Source organism: Lemur catta, chromosome 10, assembly GCF_020740605.2.
Source record: "Lemur catta isolate mLemCat1 chromosome 10, mLemCat1.pri, whole genome shotgun sequence".
Lineage (NCBI taxonomy): Eukaryota > Metazoa > Chordata > Mammalia > Primates > Lemuridae > Lemur > Lemur catta.
This window is the reverse complement of record NC_059137.1, coordinates 7808851-7831878: the sequence shown is the minus strand read 5'-3', so window position 1 is coordinate 7831878 and position 23028 is coordinate 7808851. Positions and strand designations below refer to the sequence as shown.

The 23028-nt window shown below is 47.3% G+C and overlaps 1 protein-coding gene across 1 annotated transcript in view; it reads left to right on the top strand.

Moving 5' to 3' along the window:
- Positions 1-23028, top strand: part of STXBP1 (syntaxin binding protein 1) — a 66329-nt gene that overhangs the window by 40647 nt on the left and 2654 nt on the right. The window contains exons 7-18 of the mRNA XM_045563379.1: positions 209-357; positions 2254-2338; positions 3115-3245; positions 4579-4686; positions 6087-6147; positions 8189-8254; positions 8992-9072; positions 11310-11448; positions 12142-12251; positions 13291-13392; positions 15067-15152; positions 17495-17649. Of these exons, the coding sequence (XP_045419335.1) occupies positions 209-357; positions 2254-2338; positions 3115-3245; positions 4579-4686; positions 6087-6147; positions 8189-8254; positions 8992-9072; positions 11310-11448; positions 12142-12251; positions 13291-13392; positions 15067-15152; positions 17495-17649 (1273 nt within the window). The remainder of the gene's footprint in view (positions 1-208; positions 358-2253; positions 2339-3114; positions 3246-4578; positions 4687-6086; positions 6148-8188; positions 8255-8991; positions 9073-11309; positions 11449-12141; positions 12252-13290; positions 13393-15066; positions 15153-17494; positions 17650-23028) is intronic.

Below are 23028 nucleotides of genomic sequence, written 5' to 3'. Positions count from 1 at the left end.
ATTGTATGCCTTCTCCTACTAGATTGCAAACTCCTTGAGAACAGGGATGTTTTGGTCCCTAATAGTTCCCAAAAGTTTAGCACATTGCCTGGCAGGTGGCAGGCACCCAGCACATATTTGTAGAATAAACAGGAACATGTCCTGTAGATTCACTACCAGGGCTGGAGAATACTCCAGCAGTTCACTATATATATTTTCTTCTCCTCAGGTGTATTCCTTGGACTCTGCTGACTCTTTCCAAAGCTTCTACAGTCCCCACAAGGCTCAGATGAAGAACCCCATACTGGAGCGTCTGGCAGAGCAGATTGCAACTCTGTGTGCCACCCTGAAGGAGTACCCTGCAGTGCGGTATCGGGGGTAAGGCAGTGCACCAGTCTGCCTCAGGTGGCATCCCACGTGTACCCCGAGCGATGGAGCTGGCCCAGACCCTTCTTTCGGCCTTAAGGTTCCTCTGGCAGTTATCTCAAGAGGGTCAAGATTTGAGAGTCCCTCACTTAAAATTATTCTTTCAATGGTCTTGTTAATCTTTTAAATTTTATAGTGAAATATAATAATATATACAAAAAAGCGTAAATATGTATATTCAGTATTAAATAACTAAAATGTGAACCCCTATATAACTGCAATCAATTTTCATACAGTTTTTAATCTCTTCCTAACCTTTAAAAACAAATATCATCTTTGCAAAAGATATTTCAGAGTAAGATAAACTACAAAGAGAAAAATTCCCTAAAAGATATATTCCTCAGACTTTATAAAGCCATTCACTCCTCGCTTGCTATGTGCTGAGTGCTGGGGGACTTGAAGCTGAAGACACAGCCCCTGATCTGGGAGCATTGGTAAGACAGGCATCCCTACATCTGTGTGCGTGAGAGATGCATACCTATGACCTTGACTCTGTGAGACAGGCCAGGCCAAGTGCCTTGGGGTACCCAAAGTAGGGAGAGGGCCCTTCAGCTGAGAATGAGTAATAGCTCCAGATTAAGGTGACAATAGGCTGGGCATGGTGGTTGACACCTGTAATCCTAACACTCTGGGAGGCCAAGGCAGGAGGATCGCTTGAGGTCAGGAGTTCGAAACCAGCCTGAGCAGAGTAAGACCCCATCTCTTAAAAAAAAAAAAAACAAAGGTTACAATAGACCAGTGGAGGAGGGAGGGGATGGCATTTTATGTGGACATTTGGCTCCTGCCATTGGTATGAGCAAAGCTTGGAGTTGGGAAACAAAGGGCAGTTTTGGACTGGTAGTCCAGCATAGTATATGTGTAGAGCAGTGGAGTGAGATGAGATTCAGGAGGCCTCGAATGCCAGGTTTGGGATTGTGTCCTTCAGTGGTTAGCACTGCAGGAGGAGCACAGGGCCCGGACGTGGAGTGATGAGAACAGGCTGGACAGGCAAGGATGGGATCCACAAGAATGCGAAGGTAGACTCAGCCCAACTTTGGAACTGCAGACAGATTAGGGGTAGGGCAGGAAGGGTTACGGCTGCCAAGGTATCAAGCTGAGGTGATCAGTAGCACTGTGGTACTGGGATCACGTACTGTACCCAGCCCATTGCCTCATTGCCTGTGGGAACTCATAGCTGTAGAAAAACACCTCCCTGTGGCTGCTCCAGAGCCTGGCCACACTCCATTGTTGGTACTCACTGACAAAAGCCTGGTAGCACTTAAGAAATGGGGCCCAGGTGGTATCTCCTGACCAAGGGTGGGAGCCCAGGCTGGGTGCCAAGGCTGGCCAGGTGTCGGGCAGCACCTGCCCATTGCATCAAGTCGGGTGGGGCCCCGGGAGCACTGTCAGACTTGGCCATGGGGAACGGTTCAAAGGTTCTCACTCATATTGTTCTGGTTGTGCCAGATGGGATGTCACTTGCCAACAAAACAAGACCCAAGGGAATGTGAATTGAGGGGAGTGAGAGTCATATGGGTCAGGCTCAGAGCCCTGGTCCTGGGAGAAGGGTGAATGGTCAGGGCCTCTGCTGAAGGGTTTATCGGAAGTTGCTTGGAAAGACTACTTCTGTTTCCATTTAGATTATTAAAAAAAAAAGTATAAGAAATCATTTATATTCAAGGCACTGAGCTAAGTATTTTATTTAGCTTTTCCTTTTTAATTACATGTGATATACAAATGTATTCTCATTGTAACTAACACTGATGATGCTCGTGTCTCCCCTAACCTTCCCTGCACTGTCCCAGGGGCAGTCGGTGCCATTGTTGGGGTGCATGGGTGGTTCAGGCTGTGTCACTTCTCCTTTGTCAGGGAATACAAGGACAATGCCTTGCTGGCTCAGCTAATTCAGGACAAGCTGGACGCCTATAAAGCTGATGACCCAACAATGGGGGAGGTAAGTCTAGCTTGGACCACATGGTTCTCTTACCAAGGGACACCATTTGTGTGACAGTCCAGAGGACAGCTCAGTTCTGTTGCTCACGGAGCAAGCGTGAATGCTGCTGTGCCTGAAGATTGGCTCGAGTGAAATGCCCAAAGCCCCTAGGGCAGGGTTGTTCAGTATAGCCAGGGTGACCAACCTGTTTCTGTTTCCCAGTTTCGGCTCTGAATGTCCCAGGTCCTGGGAAACCCCCAGGAGTACAATAGCAAAACCAAAAAGTTGACATTGGTAGCATCTCCAGACCTCATTCAGATTTTACTAGTTTTTCAGTGTACTCTGTGTGTGTACAGTTCTGTGCAATTTTATCACATGTATAGATGAGTGTAACCACCACCACAGTCAAGATACAGTGCTGTTCCATCACTACCTTGGTTTTCAAACTGAAAGTCCAGGGTCCTGGAAACACCTTCGGCCCCAGGCACACTGAGTGGTTGGTCTTCCCATTTGTAGTTGAACCTGGACAGTGCTCTTCTGCATAAACTCACTTCAGCTCCTAGTGCAGTTTCAGATCTGCTTCAAAGTGCTCTTGTTATGAAATAGAAATACTGGAGTCTCACATGGTATTTATTGGTGTTCTTATCAAGCAGTACATAGGTTATGCAGTGCTGTTTTAGTAGGTTTGCACCTCGGAGTTTGCTTTCAGCTGCCCTCTTTTACAAGAGGGCTTCCAGTAGGTGGAGAAATTGGAGTTGTCAGGGTGGCTGGTGAGGCATCTGCCTGTTTCCCCCCAGGGCCCAGACAAGGCGCGCTCCCAGCTCCTGATCCTGGACCGAGGCTTTGACCCCAGCTCCCCTGTGCTTCATGAGTTGACTTTTCAGGCTATGAGTTACGATCTGCTGCCTATTGAAAACGATGTATACAAGTAAGTATAATGTCACAGACCCCGGAGGGACTGCAGCTTTGCAAATGAACCAAAAACACCTCTAGCTTAAGAAAGCTAGGAAAAGTGGGTATATTGATACAGTCTTGAGAATAAGTCTTTAAGTTTTTCTGTGAGTTCCCCAAATCCACATGGCATTTCTAGATGAGAACTCGTGCCCCTTTTAGGGAGGATAAGAACTTTAGATCTTTAGCTCCCAGCTCACAGTCATCTCAGTTCATAGCCTGCTTGGATATGTTAGTATGTTGATTTTTGTGTGTGTGTGTATCTTAGAGTTGAAACTTAATTATCATGAAATACGATGATAGGCTGGGTGAGGTTTATCACACCTGTAATCTGAGCATTTGGGAGGCGGAGGCAGGAGGATCCCTTGAGGCCAGGAGTTTGAGACCAGCCTAGCCAACATAGTGAGACCCTGTCTCTACCAAAAATTTAAAAAATTAGCCGGGCATGGTGGTGCATGCCTATAGTCCCAGCTACTTGGAGGCTGAGACAGGAAGATCACTTGAGCCCAGGAATTCGAGGCTGTGGTGAGCTATGATCACACCACTGCACTCCAGCCTGGGTGACAGAGCAGGACCCTGTCTCTAAAAAGAGAAAAGAAATATGATGATAAAATATACCAACAGGAGTTTCTTTGCAGAGAAGCTGTTTTCCTCATTATAAAAAATATTTTTCTTGGTAACAATCATCAGAAACTCAGTTTCTAAAAACCAGCTTTTCCTTTTGTGGAACCAAATGTTATATGAGAACAGACATTGTTCTCATTTATTTTATAATATTGATCATAAAGATAGTGTTTTCAAAATGAAGATTCTAAAAATATGAGTGAATCTCAGCTATTCTCCTTGTTGGTGCCTGTAATTCTTGCTTCCTCCAGCTGTTCATGACTTCACATGTAACAGTACGCTGAGGGCCTATTGCAAGTAGCTGCCAGAAGCTCTTTAGGTACCACACATCTGATGATGGCATCCTAGTCTCTTCCCAGAGAGAGACAAATAGGATTCTTGCCTTTCTCCTGTACGTAACTGTAGACCCACATATAACCTGACTGCTTGCTCTGGACCAGGTGGCTCAGGTGGAGCTTTTATCGGCCGACCCTGAGGATTTTAAGACAGAATTTCAAGTTGGTTGCCTTTGATTAGAGCTTTGAGTCCCTCCTGCCCAAGGAATTGCAGCACATGTCAGTGCTGACACAGCAGACCTGACCGACACATCAGCTGGAGCTGAGGGCTGTGACCTGCTGTTGTTTTAAGGGGGTCCTAGGAATGTTGTGGGGACAGTATGCTTCACCTGAGTCCGGTCTCCTCTCTAGGTACGAGACAAGCGGCATCGGAGAGGCACGAGTGAAGGAAGTGCTGCTGGACGAGGACGACGACCTGTGGATAGCGCTGCGCCACAAGCACATCGCGGAGGTGTCCCAGTAAGAGCCCCTTCCTCACCCTTCTCAGTTGCTGTTACGATGGGTGCACTCTAGGCGACTTGGGGAAGCTCATCAGAGGGTGATTTTGTTTCCTTGACAGAGTCACAGTGTGCTAACCAATAGTGATAAATCCCTTCTGTTCCCTGAGCTTGAGCTACTCCAGCTTCATGAAATGAGGAAATCCATTCTGTGTTAGGGTTGCTTTTAGAATTCTTGGAAAGCATGTGTAGCTCTCTCAGAAAAATGCTTAATAAGCATAAACATTCAAAGCCAGTTTATTCCACTGAAAGATCCAGACACCACTGCATACAAGTGGACTTTATTTTCTATAGCTGGTGTGCAGTCTTTCCTGTGGCTTACCTACAGTTTCTGAACTAGAGCTGTTGTCTATATACTGAACAATACCTTGCCCTGAAAATGTTTCAGAATGTCTCTAATATTTAAACATTGTTTTAAGACCTTTAAAAGCAGATGACAATTCTGCTTTTTCAGAAAGATACATTATGCTAGATTGAGTTGGTGATATCCTCAGGAAATTCATAAGGAAGAGTGAGAAAATGACACAGCCCTAGTTAGTTCTGCTGTTGAGAGAAGTGGTCTCTAAACTCTTTTGACCACTCAACTTTAAAAAGTAACCCACATTTCCCATAATTAAATGTACTTTGGAATTAAATATATGTTTTATTGTACTAATATATGTATTTACAATGCACATATATATTTGTGTATTTTTCAAACATAAAAATTATGCACATTCAAATAAATTTGAAAAGAACAAGATAAAATAAACATAAATAGGTGTTCCGATATTTTCTTCCTCTTTTCTCTTGAATCATCTGCTGGTACACCCCACTCTGGAGATCACTGGTTTAGAATATTAATTACAAAAACAATGTATCTCTCTTCTCTTAGAAAATCTTTTTTTTTTTTTTTTTTTGAGACAGAGTCTTGCTCTGTTGCCCGAGCTAGAGTGCCATGGCGTCAGCCTAGCTCCCAGCAACCTCAGACTCCTGGGCTCAAGCGATCCTCCTGCCTCAGCCTCCTGAATAGCTGGGACTACAGGCATGCACCACCATGCCCAGCTAATTTTTCTATATATATTTTTGGCTGTCCGTATAATTTCTTTCTATTTTTAGTAGAGACGGGGTCTCGCTCTTGCTCAGGCTGGTCTCGAACTCCTGAGCTCAAACGATCCACCCGCCTTGGCCTCCCGGAGTGCTAGGATTACAGGTGTGAGCCACCACACCTGGCTGAAAATTACTTTAAATGCACACTTACTGGCAGGAAAAGTCATCACATATTCCATGTTCTAAAGGAAGAACACTGCATGGCTTACGTAGCATCCATAGCAAAGCCCTTCGTGCTGCTGTGGAACTTGGCTGCCTCCTTTTATTTTCCAGGGAAGTCACTCGGTCTCTGAAAGATTTTTCTTCTAGCAAGAGAATGAATACTGGAGATAAGGTAAACCGATGCCAATGCCCAAATGCTTTTTCTCACTGAGAGCAGGAAGAAATCACCTAGGTATAGGACTCGTGAGTTAGTGAGCTTATATTTCTCTCTCCATTTAATATCATTTTGTCTTATTTCTACATTTAAGATTCAGATCTGGAAGCCCCATCTTTTGATATTTTAGAGAGCTGCTTTTTGTTACTCTGAGGATTAATGTTTACTATTGTGGATCATGATTCATTTTAAGCCAAAAGAACTGTAAGACCTTTTTTTAGCTTGTGGTGGAGTTAGACTTCATAACCTCCCTTACCAGGCCTCTCCTCCTGACTGTTTACCAGAGGTGGCATACCCATCTTAATCAAGGGAGGTGGACTTGCCAAAATGCAGCTCTGGTTGCATTACTCCCATGCTTAAATCCATTTAGTCACTTCTGGTTCCGGTCACAAAGACACCCCACCACTACTTCCAAGGCCCAGGTCCTCAGGCCCCCGGGCACCTCTCTCATCTCACCTCTGCCTCCCTCCTTGCCCAGCCTCCTTGCTCCAGCCTCAGGCCTTGCCAGGTTCTTTGGCTTAGGCATTGTGTCCTCTGGAAACATTCCCTGGCCTCTCCCTTTACTCGCTAGGTGCCTTTGCCCTGTGCACCCACACCATCTGGCAAATGCCCTCAGAGAGCCCCAGTCTCCTTTATAATGCCTTGTTTGTTTGGCTACTCTGCTAGATGTTAAGCTCCATGAAGCAGAAATTTTTTTTTTTTTTTTCTCCTTATATCTCCAGCACCCAGCACCTAATAGTGCCTGGCATGTAGTAGTAATTCAATACGTTCTTATTGGGTAAGCAAATGGGATTAGATGGATTACACAGAAAGTAAATAGACCCATTTCACCTGTTGCAGTGTTGATTCCAGCCTTCTCTAACCTCCGTGTATTCTACCTATCTACACAGCGACAGCCTGTCTGCCGGCAGGAAATGCAGACTTGTTGCCAAGACTGCTTGATGTGAGGATGCAGGAAAACAGTGTATAGAAGAAAAATCTTTTTTTTCCTTAGCAAGAATTAGGCTCTCAACAACTTTTTTTTTTTTTTTTTTTTTTTTTGAGACAGAGTCTCGCTCTGTTGCCCAGGCTAGAGTGCCATGGCATCAGCCTAGCTCACAGCAACCTCAAACTCCTGGGCTCAAGTGATCCTTCTGCCTCAGCCTCCAGAGTAGCTGGGACCACAGGCATGCGCCACCATGGCCGGCTAATTTTTTTCTATATATATTTTTAGCTGTCCAGATCATTTCTTTATATTTTTTTTAGTAGAGACGGGGATCTCACTCTTGCTTAGGCTGGCCTTGAACTCCTGACCTCGACGATCCTCCTGCCTTGGCCTCCCAAAGTGCTAGGAGTATAGGCGTGAGCCACCACACCCGGCCTCAACAACTTTTTTTTTTTTTTTTTTTTGAGACAGAGTCTCACTTTGTTGCCCGGGCTAGAGTGAGTGCCGTGGCATCAGCCTAGCTCACAGCAACCTCAGACTCCTGGGCTTAAGCGATCCTACTGCCTCAGGCTCCCGAGTAGCTGGGACTACAGGCATGAGCCACCATGCCCGGCTAATTTTTTTTTTTGTATATATATTTTTAGTTGGCCAGATAATTTATTTCTATTTTTAGTAGAGACGGGGTCTCACTCTTGCTCAGGCTGGTCTCGAACTCCTGACCTCGAGCGATCCACCCGCCTCGGCCTCCCAGAGCTAGGATTACAGGCGTGAGCCACCGCGCCCGGCCTATAGTCCAGTTTGAATAGAATAAAACATACTTGCTAGAGATTTCAGAGTTCAGTTCCCAACACGTAAGGCAATCATGGTATTTGGATCAAAAATTTTTTGAGCCATAGGCCTGGAAATCTAAACACACATGATCTTGTGTTTCATAGATTCATTTTGACAGTTACAGGGAATGCAAGTGGGAAGTCTAGTGTGCGTGGCTGTCCTGTCCTGCACCCACAAGCCTTATGAAGCCTTATTAGCTCAGGGCTGCTGGAGTGACACCACATGCTTTTGTTTCCCTTATAGACCACCATGCGGGACCTGTCCCAGATGTTGAAGAAGATGCCCCAGTACCAGAAAGAGCTCAGCAAGGTATGGTGATCCCAAGACATCTATTTGGGTCATGAGTATAAACAGCTGCAGAAAGACTTTACAAAGCCCTACTACTACTCTTCATTGAAATCCACAGAATTTTAGTCATCTTCAATTTTTATTAGCAAAGAAGTGAAAGGCTGGGATAGGCAGCTTGTTTCTTATCACTTTCTTTTCTCCTCTTCATCTTACTTTTTCTTTATCATTCCTGTTCCTCTGCTGTTGACAGGGGGCCTCTGTTCCTCACGCCATGGGCCCCTCCACAGGCTACTTCAGTGTCCTCACAACATGGCCATTGGCTTCCCCCAGAGTGAGTGATCTGAGAGCCAGAGAGCACCAGGAGGAAGTCACATGCCTGATCTTAGACGTCACATAGCATTATTTCCTCCACACTGTTTGTTAAAAGTGGGTCACTAAATCCAGCCCACACTAAAGAAGAGGGAAATTAAGCTCCACCTCCTGGAAGGAAGAGTATCAAAGAATTTGTGGACACATTGTAAACCTGTCATACCACCCTAACCTCATAAAGGAAATCTCCTTCCTCTTAAGTCTTTTAGAATATGGTTCTCCCTCCCTCCTGACATGTAACACTTTCTACTTTGTGTACATGTTTTATCTCCGTTATGAGACAGTGCCTAGTGCCTAGCAGTATTCTGTACACAGCAGGTGTTTGGTAGATGTCGCATGAATCATGATTAATTCCTCAGTTACAAACTCTTCTTGTGCTTTTTTCCTAGTACTCCACCCACCTGCACCTTGCTGAGGACTGCATGAAGCATTACCAAGGCACCGTAGACAAGCTCTGTCGTGTGGAGCAGGTAGGACTTTTTCCTTCTCCTTCTGCCATGCCCAGTCTTCTGCCACACCCTTTTACCCAGTTGGATTTTAACCTCTGACCTTGAACATCCTGCAGAATCATAGGAAATAGAGACGGGAATGCCTGCTAAATCGTGTTGTCTCAACTCTCTGGAGCCAGTGTGGCTCCACCCTCAATGGTAGGGACTAGATTGGTCTGGAATGCTGTGCTGTTTGGATTTTGCATGCCTGACTCTTTTGAAAGGCTCTGTTTTTCCTGGAACGGCTGGTGAAGGATGTGTGGGTTCTGAGCCCTATGTTGATAGGGCTGGCTGAGCTTTATATTCTGAGTGTGTTTTCTTCCTGCTGTGGCTATGCCAGCTTTGGAGGCCTAGAGGCTGAGAGACAGTGGCGCACTGGAAGGTCAGGATTCACCCGAGGCATCAGTGAGCACAATTAGGAGTATGAGTTGAGCGTTTTGGATTTGAGTTCTGTCTCTGTTACTGATTATTTGATATACCTGTTTCTCTGTGTTTTATTTTCTTCCTCTGTGAAAGGAAAATCAGTGCTAACATTGTTCAGGGGTGTCACATGGAGTCACTAGTCCTGACTGTCCTTTCTTCAAGCATTACAATGTCACTAAACTATGGGTCAACTTCTAAGGGAAGAGAGGATGTTAAAAGATTCTGCAGCCTCAGCTGAAAGTCTCTTTTCAAGAAAAAAAAACAACTCAGGTTCTCAGTGTGAAGCTAAGATTTAACACATTGACTGCCACACTAGAATAAAAGTTTTTTTTGTTGGGGCCATGGTGTTATATTACAAAAATAGAATAAAAACTTTGAAAACAAAACAATTCTTTCTAACTTAATGAAAATTTTTTTATTTTTATTGTTTTCTGTGCATGAGTTATATGCAACTTGAAAAATAGTTTTTGCGGCTCCCAAGGTGAAGAGATGTGTGAGTTACAAATGTTTCACAAGGCCCTGGGGTCAAAACTAGAGTGAGTTGAATACAACTCACATGGCAGTTAATGTGTTAAATCCTCTGGTTTGATGTGACTGGGTCAGCTTAGGTTTGTAAGCCCTGTCCTGTGCCACTGAGTGTTTTAAAGGGGGAAGTTACCCTGCTAAAATCTATCAATTTCGCAGGTGATTTTAGCAAACCCAAGGTATCCTCTCTAAGAGAACTTGACCATCCAAAAATGGGTTATACCTAGATCAGTAAAAATGCAGTTTGGGATTTGTTTTTGGAAGTTTAAAAATTTTCAGAGGTGCTCAATAACTCATTAAATTTAACTGCACTCACAGAGAGTATTAAAATGAGGTCCTGCTGACCAGCCGTCTGTTGAGGATGGTGGTCAGACTGAGAGGTCAAAGAGCCCACAGAGGTGTCTCTCCTTCCTCCAACCCATCCTGGAAAGAGACTGTGGACTCGATTGTAATTTGTATGGACTCCTGGGATCTTGGGAGAAAAAGAGAACCTTTGACCAACCTCCTAAGACCTACAAAGGAAGTTGCAGCTGTGGGTCTCTGAGAACAAGACCGAATAGTTCTGAGTGTGCTGAGACTAATATGCTGTTTTCTCTGGGTCTGAGTCTCACCCAAGTCATGATGTAGGGCCAATAGATTGCGGTCCCTTCACTCGCTTTCATTTCACCTCCTTCATCTGCTGGGGTTTGAAATTGCAGCTTTGGGAGCCTTTGTTTTTCTTTCCTCACCCACAAAACATGGTAAAAAGATTGAAAACAAGGTTAAAAGCCTAGAGTAGTTCAGACTTAAAAAGCATGTCTTTCAATGCCAGGGGAGGCAGCGTGGAAAGAATCTAGCCTTGCAGAGGCACCTTAAAATGCCAAAGCTTTTCATGGGAGGGAGGTATATCACTTTAAGCTCTGATACCTCAGCAGGGCCTTGTACCTCTAGAGAGCCTACCAAGATTGAGTCTTTACCTGAGAAATTGGCACAGGTACACTGCACTCACTTGCAGGGAACAGCCTACCTTTAAACAAGATGACAAATAATTATGATTTCTGATTTTGGCAAGTGAAACTCAAGGACTTCCATCTGCTCCCACTGATGCTTTAAGAAACGTGCCGACCACACTCATGCTAATTGCAGTACATTATGAGAATAGAAGCACCTGTTTAAGACCTTCCCCAACCAAGCAACCAGTCACAGACATTTATTGATCCTGAATTTCCTAAGAGCTGCCATCCCTCCAGACTGTCACCAGAGATGGAGCCAACAAGGTGTGTTTTCCATAGGACCTGGCCATGGGCACAGATGCCGAGGGAGAGAAGATTAAGGACCCCATGCGAGCCATCGTCCCCATTCTGCTGGATGCCAATGTCAGCACTTATGACAAAATCCGTATCATCCTTCTCTACATCTTTTTGAAGAATGGTAGGAATGTGGGACCTAGAGGAGGGGATAGGCCGTGCCCTCTCTTGGGGAAAATGCGGCAGCTAAGAGAGAGAAAACAAAGTGGAAAAGTTGTTTAAAAGATGTGGAAAGGGGAAGGAAAAGAAGATCCTAGGGACTCTTTATGTTTTAGGAAATGCAGTATAGTCAAATCAATTGCAACTAGAGGCTGAATGTCCCCTAGTAATTCTAGAGGGCAGGGCTGGGAGACAAGAGAAAGCTATGTGGCTTTATGGCCAGTTTACTCAAGCTATACCCACCAGATATTTTTAACTTGCATCACATTTGTCATCTGCCTTTAAAGGACTGATTTTTAGCCATATCACAGTTGCCTGGACAAGTCCATTGTGCAAAAGATGGATTATAAGACTCTCCAATTTGACTTTGATGCAGGGCGGGGGTGGGCAGGGATTGCTGAGAAGTGGGGGTAGATGGAAACACAGACCATGAGGGGCAGTTGCTGCTGGCCACTGCCCAGGGCAGAGTGGCTCAAGTAGACTCAGAATCCTTATTTTGTCCTCATTGTACAGTGAAGTAGACAAGGTAGACAGATCAATTTCCACTAACCCTGAGAAGGAGAAAGGATACACCATCCAGCCCTGAGGGCCTGGCTCTGCTTCTGAGTGTGTGATGCGCAGTGGCTGGGGGTGTTGACTGGGTGTCTTGTGCCCTCAGGCATCACTGAGGAAAATCTGAACAAACTGATCCAGCACGCCCAGATCCCCCCGGAGGACAGCGAGATCATCACCAACATGGCCCACCTTGGTGTGCCCATCGTCACAGATGTAAGGGGCCAGCTCTGCGTAGGAGGGTGGCAGGAGGGAGGCTGGCAGGTCCTGTCTACTTCTGCTCTGACTGACGTATGGTGTCTTATGATACACACATATACCCACCCTCAACATCAAGAAAGAGAAGACAGAATCAGAGGGATAGAAGTGTAAAGGTGCAAATAGAATAGATACAAGGTCGGGAACCAAGACGTGTACAGCAGGGAGTCACACACGGTCATTAAAGCTGAGCCGTGTCTCTGAACCAAACCAAATCCAGTTTCCTCCATGATATTTCAAGGTCAGTCTGGCCTCACCTTTGGGCACCTTAGACTCAGCATCTTCTGTGAGGATGAGAATGTGATGTGTAGAGTCGAGCAGTTTTGCTGCCTCTGAGTCTCTGCACTGGTGTTGAAGTCTGGGAGGCCTGGACCACACGACGTGCTCTAGCAGAGGCTGGGTGTGGGCCCTCTCACCCTTCCAGAACACTCACTGGTAACCTCACTTATGGGAGCCCCACTGTGTGCTTGCTTTCTGCAGGCAGGCAGGTCACAGGACAGTACTTGTGAAGCTGGAGTTGCTTCTTCATCTTAGAGACAGAGCTTTGTTCTGTTGCTGCCAGACCATAGACCTGTAACTGTCAGTGGTTTGGTATGTTGACCCTTGTTCACAAGAGGGATCAAAATGAGAATGAAGATGATCCCTTCAGCACACCTGCGCTGTGGAAGAGAAGTCAAGGAATAAGTCATACTCCAAGTAGTATTTACCCCTATAATAGACAGCAAACTATTGTTTTAACTGCCTGGATTTTTTTTTAAATGGCACTTATGTATTTGACCCATGTTTGGCATTTTTCATGACTTTATAGAATAAGTTTGCTCCAGGTTCCTAAAGTGGCACTTTTGGGGTTATTGCAGGGAAAACCTACCCCCTTAGTACTCTTTGCCAATGCCGACTCTGAAGGGAGTCCTTGAGAGAATTTTTATAGGCCAGCAGGGGTCACCAAGGGCCCAAGTAGCCCCTGACACAGTCTAACCCGGTGTGTGTTTGCACTCAGTCCACGCTGCGTCGCCGGAGCAAGCCGGAACGGAAGGAGCGCATCAGTGAGCAGACCTACCAGCTCTCACGGTGGACTCCAATCATTAAGGACATCATGGAGGTCAGTGCTGGGGGTGTGGGAAAGAGAACCAGGGCCCAGGGCTCTTCACCTGGCCACTAGATGCTTCCAGCTTCACTGGCTCCAAGCTGGCAATGACACCTGTGGGTTTCTCCCCCTGAGGATTTGTGTCTGAGTCGCCAGGGCTCTTTCAGCTCATTGTGCACCTTGTCCTGAGGATTCATGAAGAGCCAAGAGACTGCAGATGCAGGTCCCCAGATCCATCTGTCTGTTGTTATGTCTTGTAACATGAGGACTCAACCTCATGTTACAGAGACCCCTCTAGGGTGCCACATCCAAAGGGCCAAGCACTTGCAGCATCTCAAAGGTCAGATGAGTGACATGCCCAAGCCCCAGACTGGGGGATGCCATGGCACACCTTCAGCAGGCGTAGCCCTGCCTGCCCTGCCCCATCTCCCACTGCTCCCCACCTAAACCCTCCACGTACCAGCAGACCAGACCTCGCATTGCTGGTCAAACCAATCCCTTGCCTGGGATATTTTGACCCTTCCTCTCATCTTCCCGAATCCTGCTTTCCTTCAAAGCCCCCATCAGGTCTCACCATGACTGTGTGCTGCCCCAGCTATCTGACCACCCAGCACAAGGAGGCCTCCTCTGAATCCCGTAGTGTGTGTCAGGGATACTCTTTACACATACGTGTGCTTCTCAGTGCACTGGGTGGTCTTTTTATACCTTGGTCCTGTCCCTTTTACAGTTGGGTCCTCTGCACAGAGCCGCACACACAGCAGGTGCTGGCTGTAAGGTATCAGAAGGTGTGAGCACCACAGCAGCCCTCTGGGGTCGCTCCCTTCTCTCCTTGGAGTGGGAGGAGACCCTGCGTAGAATCCTGCACTGCTAGATCTTTGAGGTTGGACCTGGAGATAATCTGACCAAATTCTACACTTGACAGGCAAACAAAATTGGGGTTCAGAGGTTGAAGGACTTGCCCGGGATCCTGTAGCAGCCCAGGTGTTCCTACTGAGTTGTACATATTTTAAACATATAGAGTGAGTCAGCTTCCTATTTTTAAAACCCACAAACCAAAAGGATGGGCAAAATGAGACATCTAGAAACCAACTGTTTCTTTGCTTGGTGGAATAGATAAAGCCAACCCCTCTGTCTCATCCCCTCCTTTGTTCTCTACTCCCTTTTTCTCCCCAGTCCCCGGACAAGACATGTGTAGGCTTCATCTAGTAGGTGCTAGGGGCAGTGTGGATTCCTAGGTAGCAGGGTGTAGATCATGGGCATCCACCCACCACATAGACCCTTGAAAAGCTGAGGGGCCAAGGCTCCCCACTGCAGGAGAGCCCCTGCTAGTGCCTAGTTTCTACAAGGCTGATGGCAGGTATCAGGAATTTATTGGCTAGAGTATAACATTTATAACTTCACATAGATGATACAAGAGAATAAATTGGGAGAGAAGCAAGAAAAATTAATGCTTTTTTTAAAAAAACTTCTCTTAAAAAGCACAACTACAAATTTATCTCAGTGTGACAGCCAGTTAGGGAGCACTGGTCAGTGCCAAGCATTATGGGGCATCCGGGAAGGGAGCTCTGTTGGTTGCAAATCTGGCCATGTGTTTTGCTAACTGACTTGTTCTTCGAATCATCTGGTCTTGGTTCCTGTCAGCCTTTTCATTCAGATGGTAGGCCTAACATCTGTCTCTTTCCTTATTAGGACACTATTGAGGACAAACTTGATACCAAGCACTACCCTTACATCTCCACCCGCTCCTCTGCCTCTTTTAGTACGACCGCCGTCAGGTAGGTGAAAATCCCTGAGCAAACAAGGGAGGCATGTAGGACCGGCTCTGGGTGGGTGTCAGCTCAGTGGCAGTCCCGCCATGAGGCAGGTGGTCCATGAGAACGCTCTTGCTGTTGCTCCTCACAGCTAGGGCACTGGCCAAGCCTCACGGGCCTTCCCCCTCCAGCTTCCTATTCCTCTCGGATTCATTCCTCACCCCTGCCTTCCCCTCTCCACCTCAGCCTCCTCGCTCTTCCTCAACCAGCCAGGCCCACTTCTGCCTGGGGACCTTTGCACTTGCTTTTTCATCTGTCTGAAATATCTGCATGGCCTGTCTCATATCTCCTTCAGGTTTTTAATCAGGTCATACCTTCTTTGATCTTCCCTAACCACCCTCTTTAAAATCACAGTACACTGTGTCCATAGCAGCTTTATTCATAATAGCCCAAGTGTAGAAACAGCCCAGTGTCCACCAGCTGATGAGCACATAAATAAAATGTGGTATATCCATGCAGTGGCTCCTGAGAACAGTCAGGGCTGAACATGTGAGCTTGGGGCAACAGAGTTAGCAGCTCCAGAGAGGACGACCCCAGCACCATGACTGTGACATTCCCGCTCTTGGAGTGATAGCTCAGGATACATACCTCTCTGTGCTTCCTCTTGTGCTTTCCCTGCCTGTCTTCCCTCTTGCTCCTCCTCTTTCTTTCTTTCTTTTTTTTTTTTTTGAGACAGAGTCTCGCTCTGTTGCCCAGGCTAGAGTGCCGTGGGGTCAGCCCAGCTCATAGCAACCTCAAACTCCTGGGCTCAAGCAATCCTTCTGCCTCAGCCTCCCGAGTAGCTGGGACTACAGGCATGCGACACCTGTCTAATTTTTTCTATATATATTTTTAGCTGTCCAAATCATTTCTTTCTATTTTTTAGTAGAGACAGGGTCTCGCTCTTGCTCAGGCTGGTCTCGAACTTCTGACCTTGAGCAATCCTCCTGCCTCGGCCTCCCAGAGTGCTAGGATTACAGGCGTGGGCCACTGCGCCCGGCCGCTCCTCCTCTTTCTGTCTTTACTTTTTGCCTTTTCCTGGCCCTGGGCCAAGCAACCTGCGGTGGCATCCTGTGTCACTGTACAGCCCCTCTGATGGCAGCAGAGGTGAGATGTTTATTGCCAAACTTGAAGTAAAATACAGAATCCCAAGTATTGTGCCAGCCAGGCTGGTCGTCATCACAGAATATCAAATGATTGCCCACGGAAAGAAAGTGAATGTGAGATTCTCTGTTGGCTCAGACAGTCCCCTTGGTGCCTTCCAGATTTAGAAAGCAACTATAATGCTCTCATAAGTCAGGAGGAAGGGCAAAGCATTTCAGTGGTCAGAGGATACTTGCCCCCTTTGTTGTATTTTTCCTGTTTTCTTTGCCTAAAGGCAATCCATTTCTCCCTGTCTCTGAGTCAAAGGTAAAGACCTGGTGAGGGGAGCCCAGGGACACAGGGAGGCCTCTCCAGGAGCAGCCCCACCGCTTCTTCCCTGGCTATGCTGTGTTTCTCAGGGGGCAGCTCAGTGCCACGAAAAGCCTCTGCAGTGATCCTGGACAGGGCTCCCTGGCTCCCTCGTGTTAAGCCCCATGGTACTGAGCTCTTCATCATAGCGAACCCGCTTCATTCTCCTCACCCACCCCATTACACTGCAACTTCTTGGTGGGCAAGGTCTGTGTCTCCCCTGGAAGCAGTGCTGGGGAGGTCCTGTCCCACGAGAGGCACACACTCGGTATGTTTATTCAGGGAGTCAGTGTGCCAGCCTGAAGGCAGATCTTAGACCCTGTCATCACTGTGCACTGCCAGCAGTGACCCCAACAGGCTCAGAGACGTGCATAATCTGGAGTAGACGCCTGAATGAGCATCCTACCGGGTAAAGCTGCTGAACTTGACATGTCAAACATCTAGAGCTGAACAGAGCCTGTCTGTTGCCTGTGTGTTTCTTAGAGAGTGACAAGGTCACAGCACAGGCACCCATAGTGATTCTTCTCCCAGCAGCCAAGCCACTTGAAAATTGCATTGCTTTGGTGACCTCAGCTGGGCATGGCGGTATGCGCCTGTAGTCCCAGCTACTCAGAAGGCTGAGGCAGGAGGATCACTTCAGCCCCGGAGTTCAAGGCTGCAGTGAGCTATGATTGCACCACTGCACTCCAGCTTGGGCAACAGAGTGAGATCCATCTCTATTAAAAAAAATGCATTGCAGTTAAATTCAGCCAACACTTACTAAGCATCTATTCTGTTTTGGGCACAGGTGTAAACAAGCCACTGAGGTATGAAGCACTAGATACTGTAAGATAAACGTAATTTCTTTCTCTTTCTCTCTCTCTCTCTCCCCTCAGCGCCCGCTATGGGCACTGGCATAAGAATAAGGCCCCAGGGGAGTACCGCAGTGGCCCCCGCCTCATCATTTTCATCCTTGGGGGCGTGAGCCTGAATGAAATGCGCTGTGCTTACGAGGTGACCCAAGCCAGTGGAAAGTGGGAGGTGCTGATAGGTGAGTCCACACGCTTTCTAGAGGAAAGAGCTGCCTCATCGCACTTTGACTCCATTCCACGCTTTGGTGTTGCGGTCTGTCTTAGACTCTCTGTTGCCCCTGCAAAACTTAGTCTCTAGGAAACTGTGGATGGCAGAAGCTAAGGAGCAGAGGGTTCTCTCCTCACATGTGCCCTACTGTGTCTCCTGTTGAAAGGCAACACCATGATCTGTGCCTGATCAGAGAGTCCACCTGGCTCAGGCTCCAATTTATGCCCTGCTACTGCCCAGTGGGGTCACCTTGAGCAAGTGACTCAACTCTCCAAGCTGCCATTTGCTTGCCGAACAACTTGGGGTTAGTGGCACACACTTACAGCCTTGAACTCTGTCTGAGATGAGATTTACCAGTTTCCTGTCACTGGGCCTCACGCCCAGGAACGCACAGTGGATAGTGGGTAGTTTATCACCCTCCTCCTCCACCCAGGTGGAGATGGACAGACAGTTTGTGAGCAGATACTGACTGAAACCTCCCAGCTTGGCTGCTGGGCTCTGCTCAGGTCCCTGCACTAGTTCCTACCACCTTCTAGGTCTGCCATACCCTTTCTCATATGTCCTGTTAGTTTCCCAAAGGAGAGTAAGCAACTCATGGGAGCTGGTTTAATGCAGTAGGAGGCTTTTCTCCTTTTTCACGCCTTTAGCAGCTTCTATTAATATAATTTTTAGGGCTGGAAGAGGAAGAGTTAGCTAAGAAAAATCTTGCTTTCTCCAGATGCCTTCCTTTTTGTCCTGTCTTACCTTTAAAGAAACAGAGTGGCGCCTGCCTGTGCAGGGGTCCCTTCCGACACCGTCTGGCAAGAGGCTGTTACATACACTGTCCTGGCTGGGCTCTGCCCTCAGTGGGAGCATGTTCATGCTGAGTGAGGCGTGAGGGGGGGTTCTTGGTCTCCCTTTGGAAGGGGGTGTGCTCTGCACCCGGGGGAAATTATACCCTCCAGGGCCTAAGGATTGCCTCTCAGACCATTCACACATGAGCTGGTATGAGTAGAGGCCTTGAGCTGCCCCAGCTGGGAGGCTTCTCTGACCGCCCCCCCACCCCCCCGCCCCGCCACTTCTCGCAGGTGCACACTACGGGTCATAATCCCAGGCACAGTCATTATCTCGGTAACAAGTATCAGTTTTATACCTCCAAAGTAGGGTGACCAAGTCACAGTGTCCCCAAAACTATCCAAGCAAGCAGTCTCCATAGACTAGTACATATGACTGTTCTGGGTTTACCAAGATCGACCTGAGGCTGCCAACCCAGCTTCTTGACACCCGAGTCCAGTGGGGAGATTATACATCCCCTCCCAGCCCCCTCAAGCTTCCTTTGTCCGGTCACCAGTTTTCTCTGTAATTTTTTTTTCCTGTTGTTATGTAGGCCCCAGTGACAAAGCCCTCTGTTCCCTGCTTGCATATTTGCTGCATGAATGTGTTGGATAATTGGGATAATTCTGGGCCCAAACACAGCTTTCCTGGGCAGAAGCTGTCCTAGCCAGGCTTTGGGTGTAAATTTTCCTCTTCATTTGTGGACCTGATAGGAGGTCCCCTGTGGGAGGTGGAGACATGGGGGTGTGAAGTTGCCCATGCAGATTCATGGAGGGGCCTTGGCAGACAGCTGACGTCCGCTGTGTGGCCTCACCTGCTGCGTGCATGCCAGCCGCCTTGCCGCCTGTGTGTGTGCTGTATGTGCGTGCGTGTTCGTCTTGCTTTCTCATACCTCATTGGCTGCGTAAAATGTAGGCCTAAGTTGGCATGTTCCTGTAACGTACCTTTGTTCAAGCAGTCAGCTGGCCTCTGTTCTCCCGCAGGTTCTACTCATATTCTTACTCCCACCAAATTTCTCATGGACCTGAGACACCCCGACTTCAGGGAGTCCTCTAGGGTATCTTTTGAGGATCAGGCTCCAACAATGGAGTGAGAGCCAAAGAAACAAAGTAAAAGCAGCTTATTTCAGAAAAGAAACTCTTCCACTCTGAAGGGTTTTCTTTGGTTATTCCGTCACTCTTTTTCTTTATTTTTCCCTTTTTAGTTTATTATTTATTTGATTTTCTTTTAACAAGAAAATGCTTGCAGTTCTTAACACCAATTGAAAATGTGTCCAATGCTGCCTTCACAATCCTGCCACAACCCCCCCGGGCTCTGACGTGCCAGCTCACTCATGCCTTCGGTTACTCGCTGCTCAGCCAGACGGGTGCAGGCCGCTGGGTTTAAACCAAAAATGATGGTGACTGCTACGAATAGTCCTCAGAGAGGGAGCTGGAGTTGAGTGATGCCTGAGGCACAGTGCCCAAGCCTGTTGGCCCAGGGGTGAATTTATGGGTCCCCCCTGGGAATGTAGAGTGTCCCGGTTATGACAAGGCATGAGAGCTTGAGACTGAGGCCAGCGGGTGTTCAGGGAAGTCCGGGTCCAAGAAGGCAGGCATCTGGTGGAGACGCCCACGGGTGCCCATTGTGAGGAAAGCTTGGAAAGGAGCATCGGAATAGACCCAGGTCAATAATAGTTAGATGTGTGACTAGCTTTTTCCTAGGACAGGCACAAGTTCTAAAGGGTGATTGGGTCACAAGCCACCATGTGCTGGGGAACTCCAGTCCTCAGTGGGAAGAGCTTTTTTCTCATGTTCCTCTGCAGAAAACGGCACTTAACAGTCATTTGCTCTTTCAGTAATTGTATTCCATTTAATTCTCCTGTGGGTCCTTTGAAGAGTTGAGTAGTCACACCCCTCTCTCTCACTGAAGTCTCTTGGTAATGTCTGAGACCCTTTTAGTGGAAATCTTTTCTTGGCACTCTGTGTGGTTTTAAAGAGCATCTTCTCTCTCCCATCAAGTTTGTTATCCAGGAACCCATTGTCTGTTTGGTAGACTATCCAAATTTTTGTCCTTCAAAACCATCCTCATTTCTTCCTCTTTCTTCCCATCTTTCATATATGTTGGGAAATTCCTATACTGTGTTTAAATGGCAGGCTGATGCCAATCTACTCCATCATAGTGTTAGCAATTCCTTAGCTTTGTTACACATTCTGTGTTGAGGCCACATTTTGTGTACCTGACTTTGTATACACCATTAACAGTGGACCCTGAAAATGCCCCTTCACCTGAGCTGAGATGTGGCCCGGTGAGTCATGGAGTATGAGTCCCCTGTGAGCAGTGGAGAGAGACCTGGACTCACAGCCAGAAGGACTGGCCTCCACCCCAGCTCCTCCATGAGCACCTGCATGGCTGTAGGATGTCACCCCCACTCTCTGGGCCTTAGCATACCTGCACAGGGAGGCCAGATCACAATGCCCCCGGGACTTGTGAGCTCCGACAGTCTGTAAATTCAGTGATTCAGGTTTGTGCCTCAAACCATACAATACTATCCACTCTCGCTTTCTGGTGAACCTCAGGGGAATGGCCCCTCAGAGCCTTGGCTAGATAACGTCAGAAGTGTGCTTGTTTATATAAAGAAAATGCTGCTGTGCCCTAAAGGTAAGAACAGGAGGCCACACAATTTATCTCCTCCCCCTCCGTTCCTTGGCAGGGGATGGCATACTCCAGTGCAGCAGTGTGCTAAGGGACAGCAAGTAGCTGGGAGTGAGAAAAGTATACCTGGTAATGGCCCTGGGCTACAGCTGCTATCCTGCCTGGGCTTGCTTTCCCCTAGAAAGCAAGGCCATGGATGGTAAATAAAAGCAATTGTTTAAAAAAAAACAAAAAATCATTCCTTGGAAGCACCTTGATAGGTTGTTAATCAGAGACATCTGGTTCTGTGTGCATATGGCAGGTAGGTGGACAGCCTTTGCTACAAGATGTATTTTAAGACTTCTAGAAGGACAAATAAATGCTCAATCGAGACTACAGTAATCGCAGACCACTTGTAGGATCTGAAAGAATCACAAACCCAAACCCTAAGGGCTCCTGCTGGGATTAATTCTGGGGTTTCCTGCTTCAGAAACGTCTCCTTCGCAGAGTATATTCCTTTGTTTTATATTCGATGAGCAGTGGGGGTCTCAGCTGCCATCAGAACAGAAGGAGAACAAATAGGCTCTGGTTGTATATTCTTGGCTTCTGAAATAATTTGCTGGGCAGTGTTGGATTTTAGAGAGTTCAGTTAAGAAGAAGTGAGGCACAGAGCCCTCATACCAGTGAGGTCAGAAGCAGATTGAAACCTGATTTGCTCGCTTCTGTGGTAATCGTGCAAGTGGCTGAAGTACAGAACAATGCAGAACCTTAGAGAGCTGTGTTTTCTCCTAAATACCCGTATTGTGGCAACTTCTCCCTTAAGAAAGGATGGGTTTTCCTGCCCAGCAGTGAATGCGAGTGTTCCCAGCAGACGCATGGGTGGTAGTGCCTCACTCTGGCCTCTGCTCCCTCTTGTAGCTGAGGCTCCCAGGGACTGGGCAACACCAAGTCTCATCTTAATCCCACTAATCATCCTTCCAAATTTTCTAAGAAATGAATTCTTTTGATTAGATTTTTACCTCTGTGCTCCAGTTGGTTTATGTTAAAAGTACCAATCATTGGGGAGTGTCCAAGAGGCTGTCAGAAGCAAACGAGAGAGAACTAAAAGGCTGGATTAGAGCCATTACATTACATCGACCATTTGGGAGAAAGTTTTCATGGTTTTATATTGAATAGTTAGTTTCATTCCAGATTGGCGTCAGGTAGGTTTCCTTCTTCACTGGGATTCAGATTTGAATCTGAATTCACAGTCTACCTGTTGCCCACTCCTATTCAAGCATCCACTTGTTCATCCCACCCCGCCTGGCCACCCCCCCCCCACCAACAGGGCCACAGGTGCCCAGAATCGAGAGCCCAGAGGCCTGGGCCTGGCTGTGCCATCTCCCACCCTGAGCAGATACCCGACTGGCCTGGCCTTTATTCTGCATTTTTCCCATCTGTAGGATGGGAAGAGTGGCCAGATCTCTGCTTTCCAAACCTGGCTGAATATCATACTCACCGGGGTTGCTCTTAAACTTACACATTCTCTGGCACCACCCCAGGTATTCTGAGTCAGTAGATCTGTTTCAGCCAAATTCAGCAGCGGCGAGACCAGTAGTCTGTAAGAACTCTTGATTTTTCAGATTCTGTCAGTGTAGAAAGGATTTTGACCTATCAGAGCTTGCTGTGTCTGGCCCACAGCTTTGAAAACATGTAGACAGTCATTTGGCAAGGCCTCAATTTAGTTTTTGGGGACCGCTGTTCACATTTCATATCTTCCAGTTATGTGGACTAAAAAGGCCCCTCAGAGGCTGGGCGCAGTGGCTCACGCCTGTAATCCTAGCACTCTGGGAGGCCGAGGCAGGTGGATTGTTTGAGCTCAGGAGTTCGAGACCAGCCTGAGCAAGAGTGAGACCTCGTCTCTACTAAAAATAGAAAGAAATTA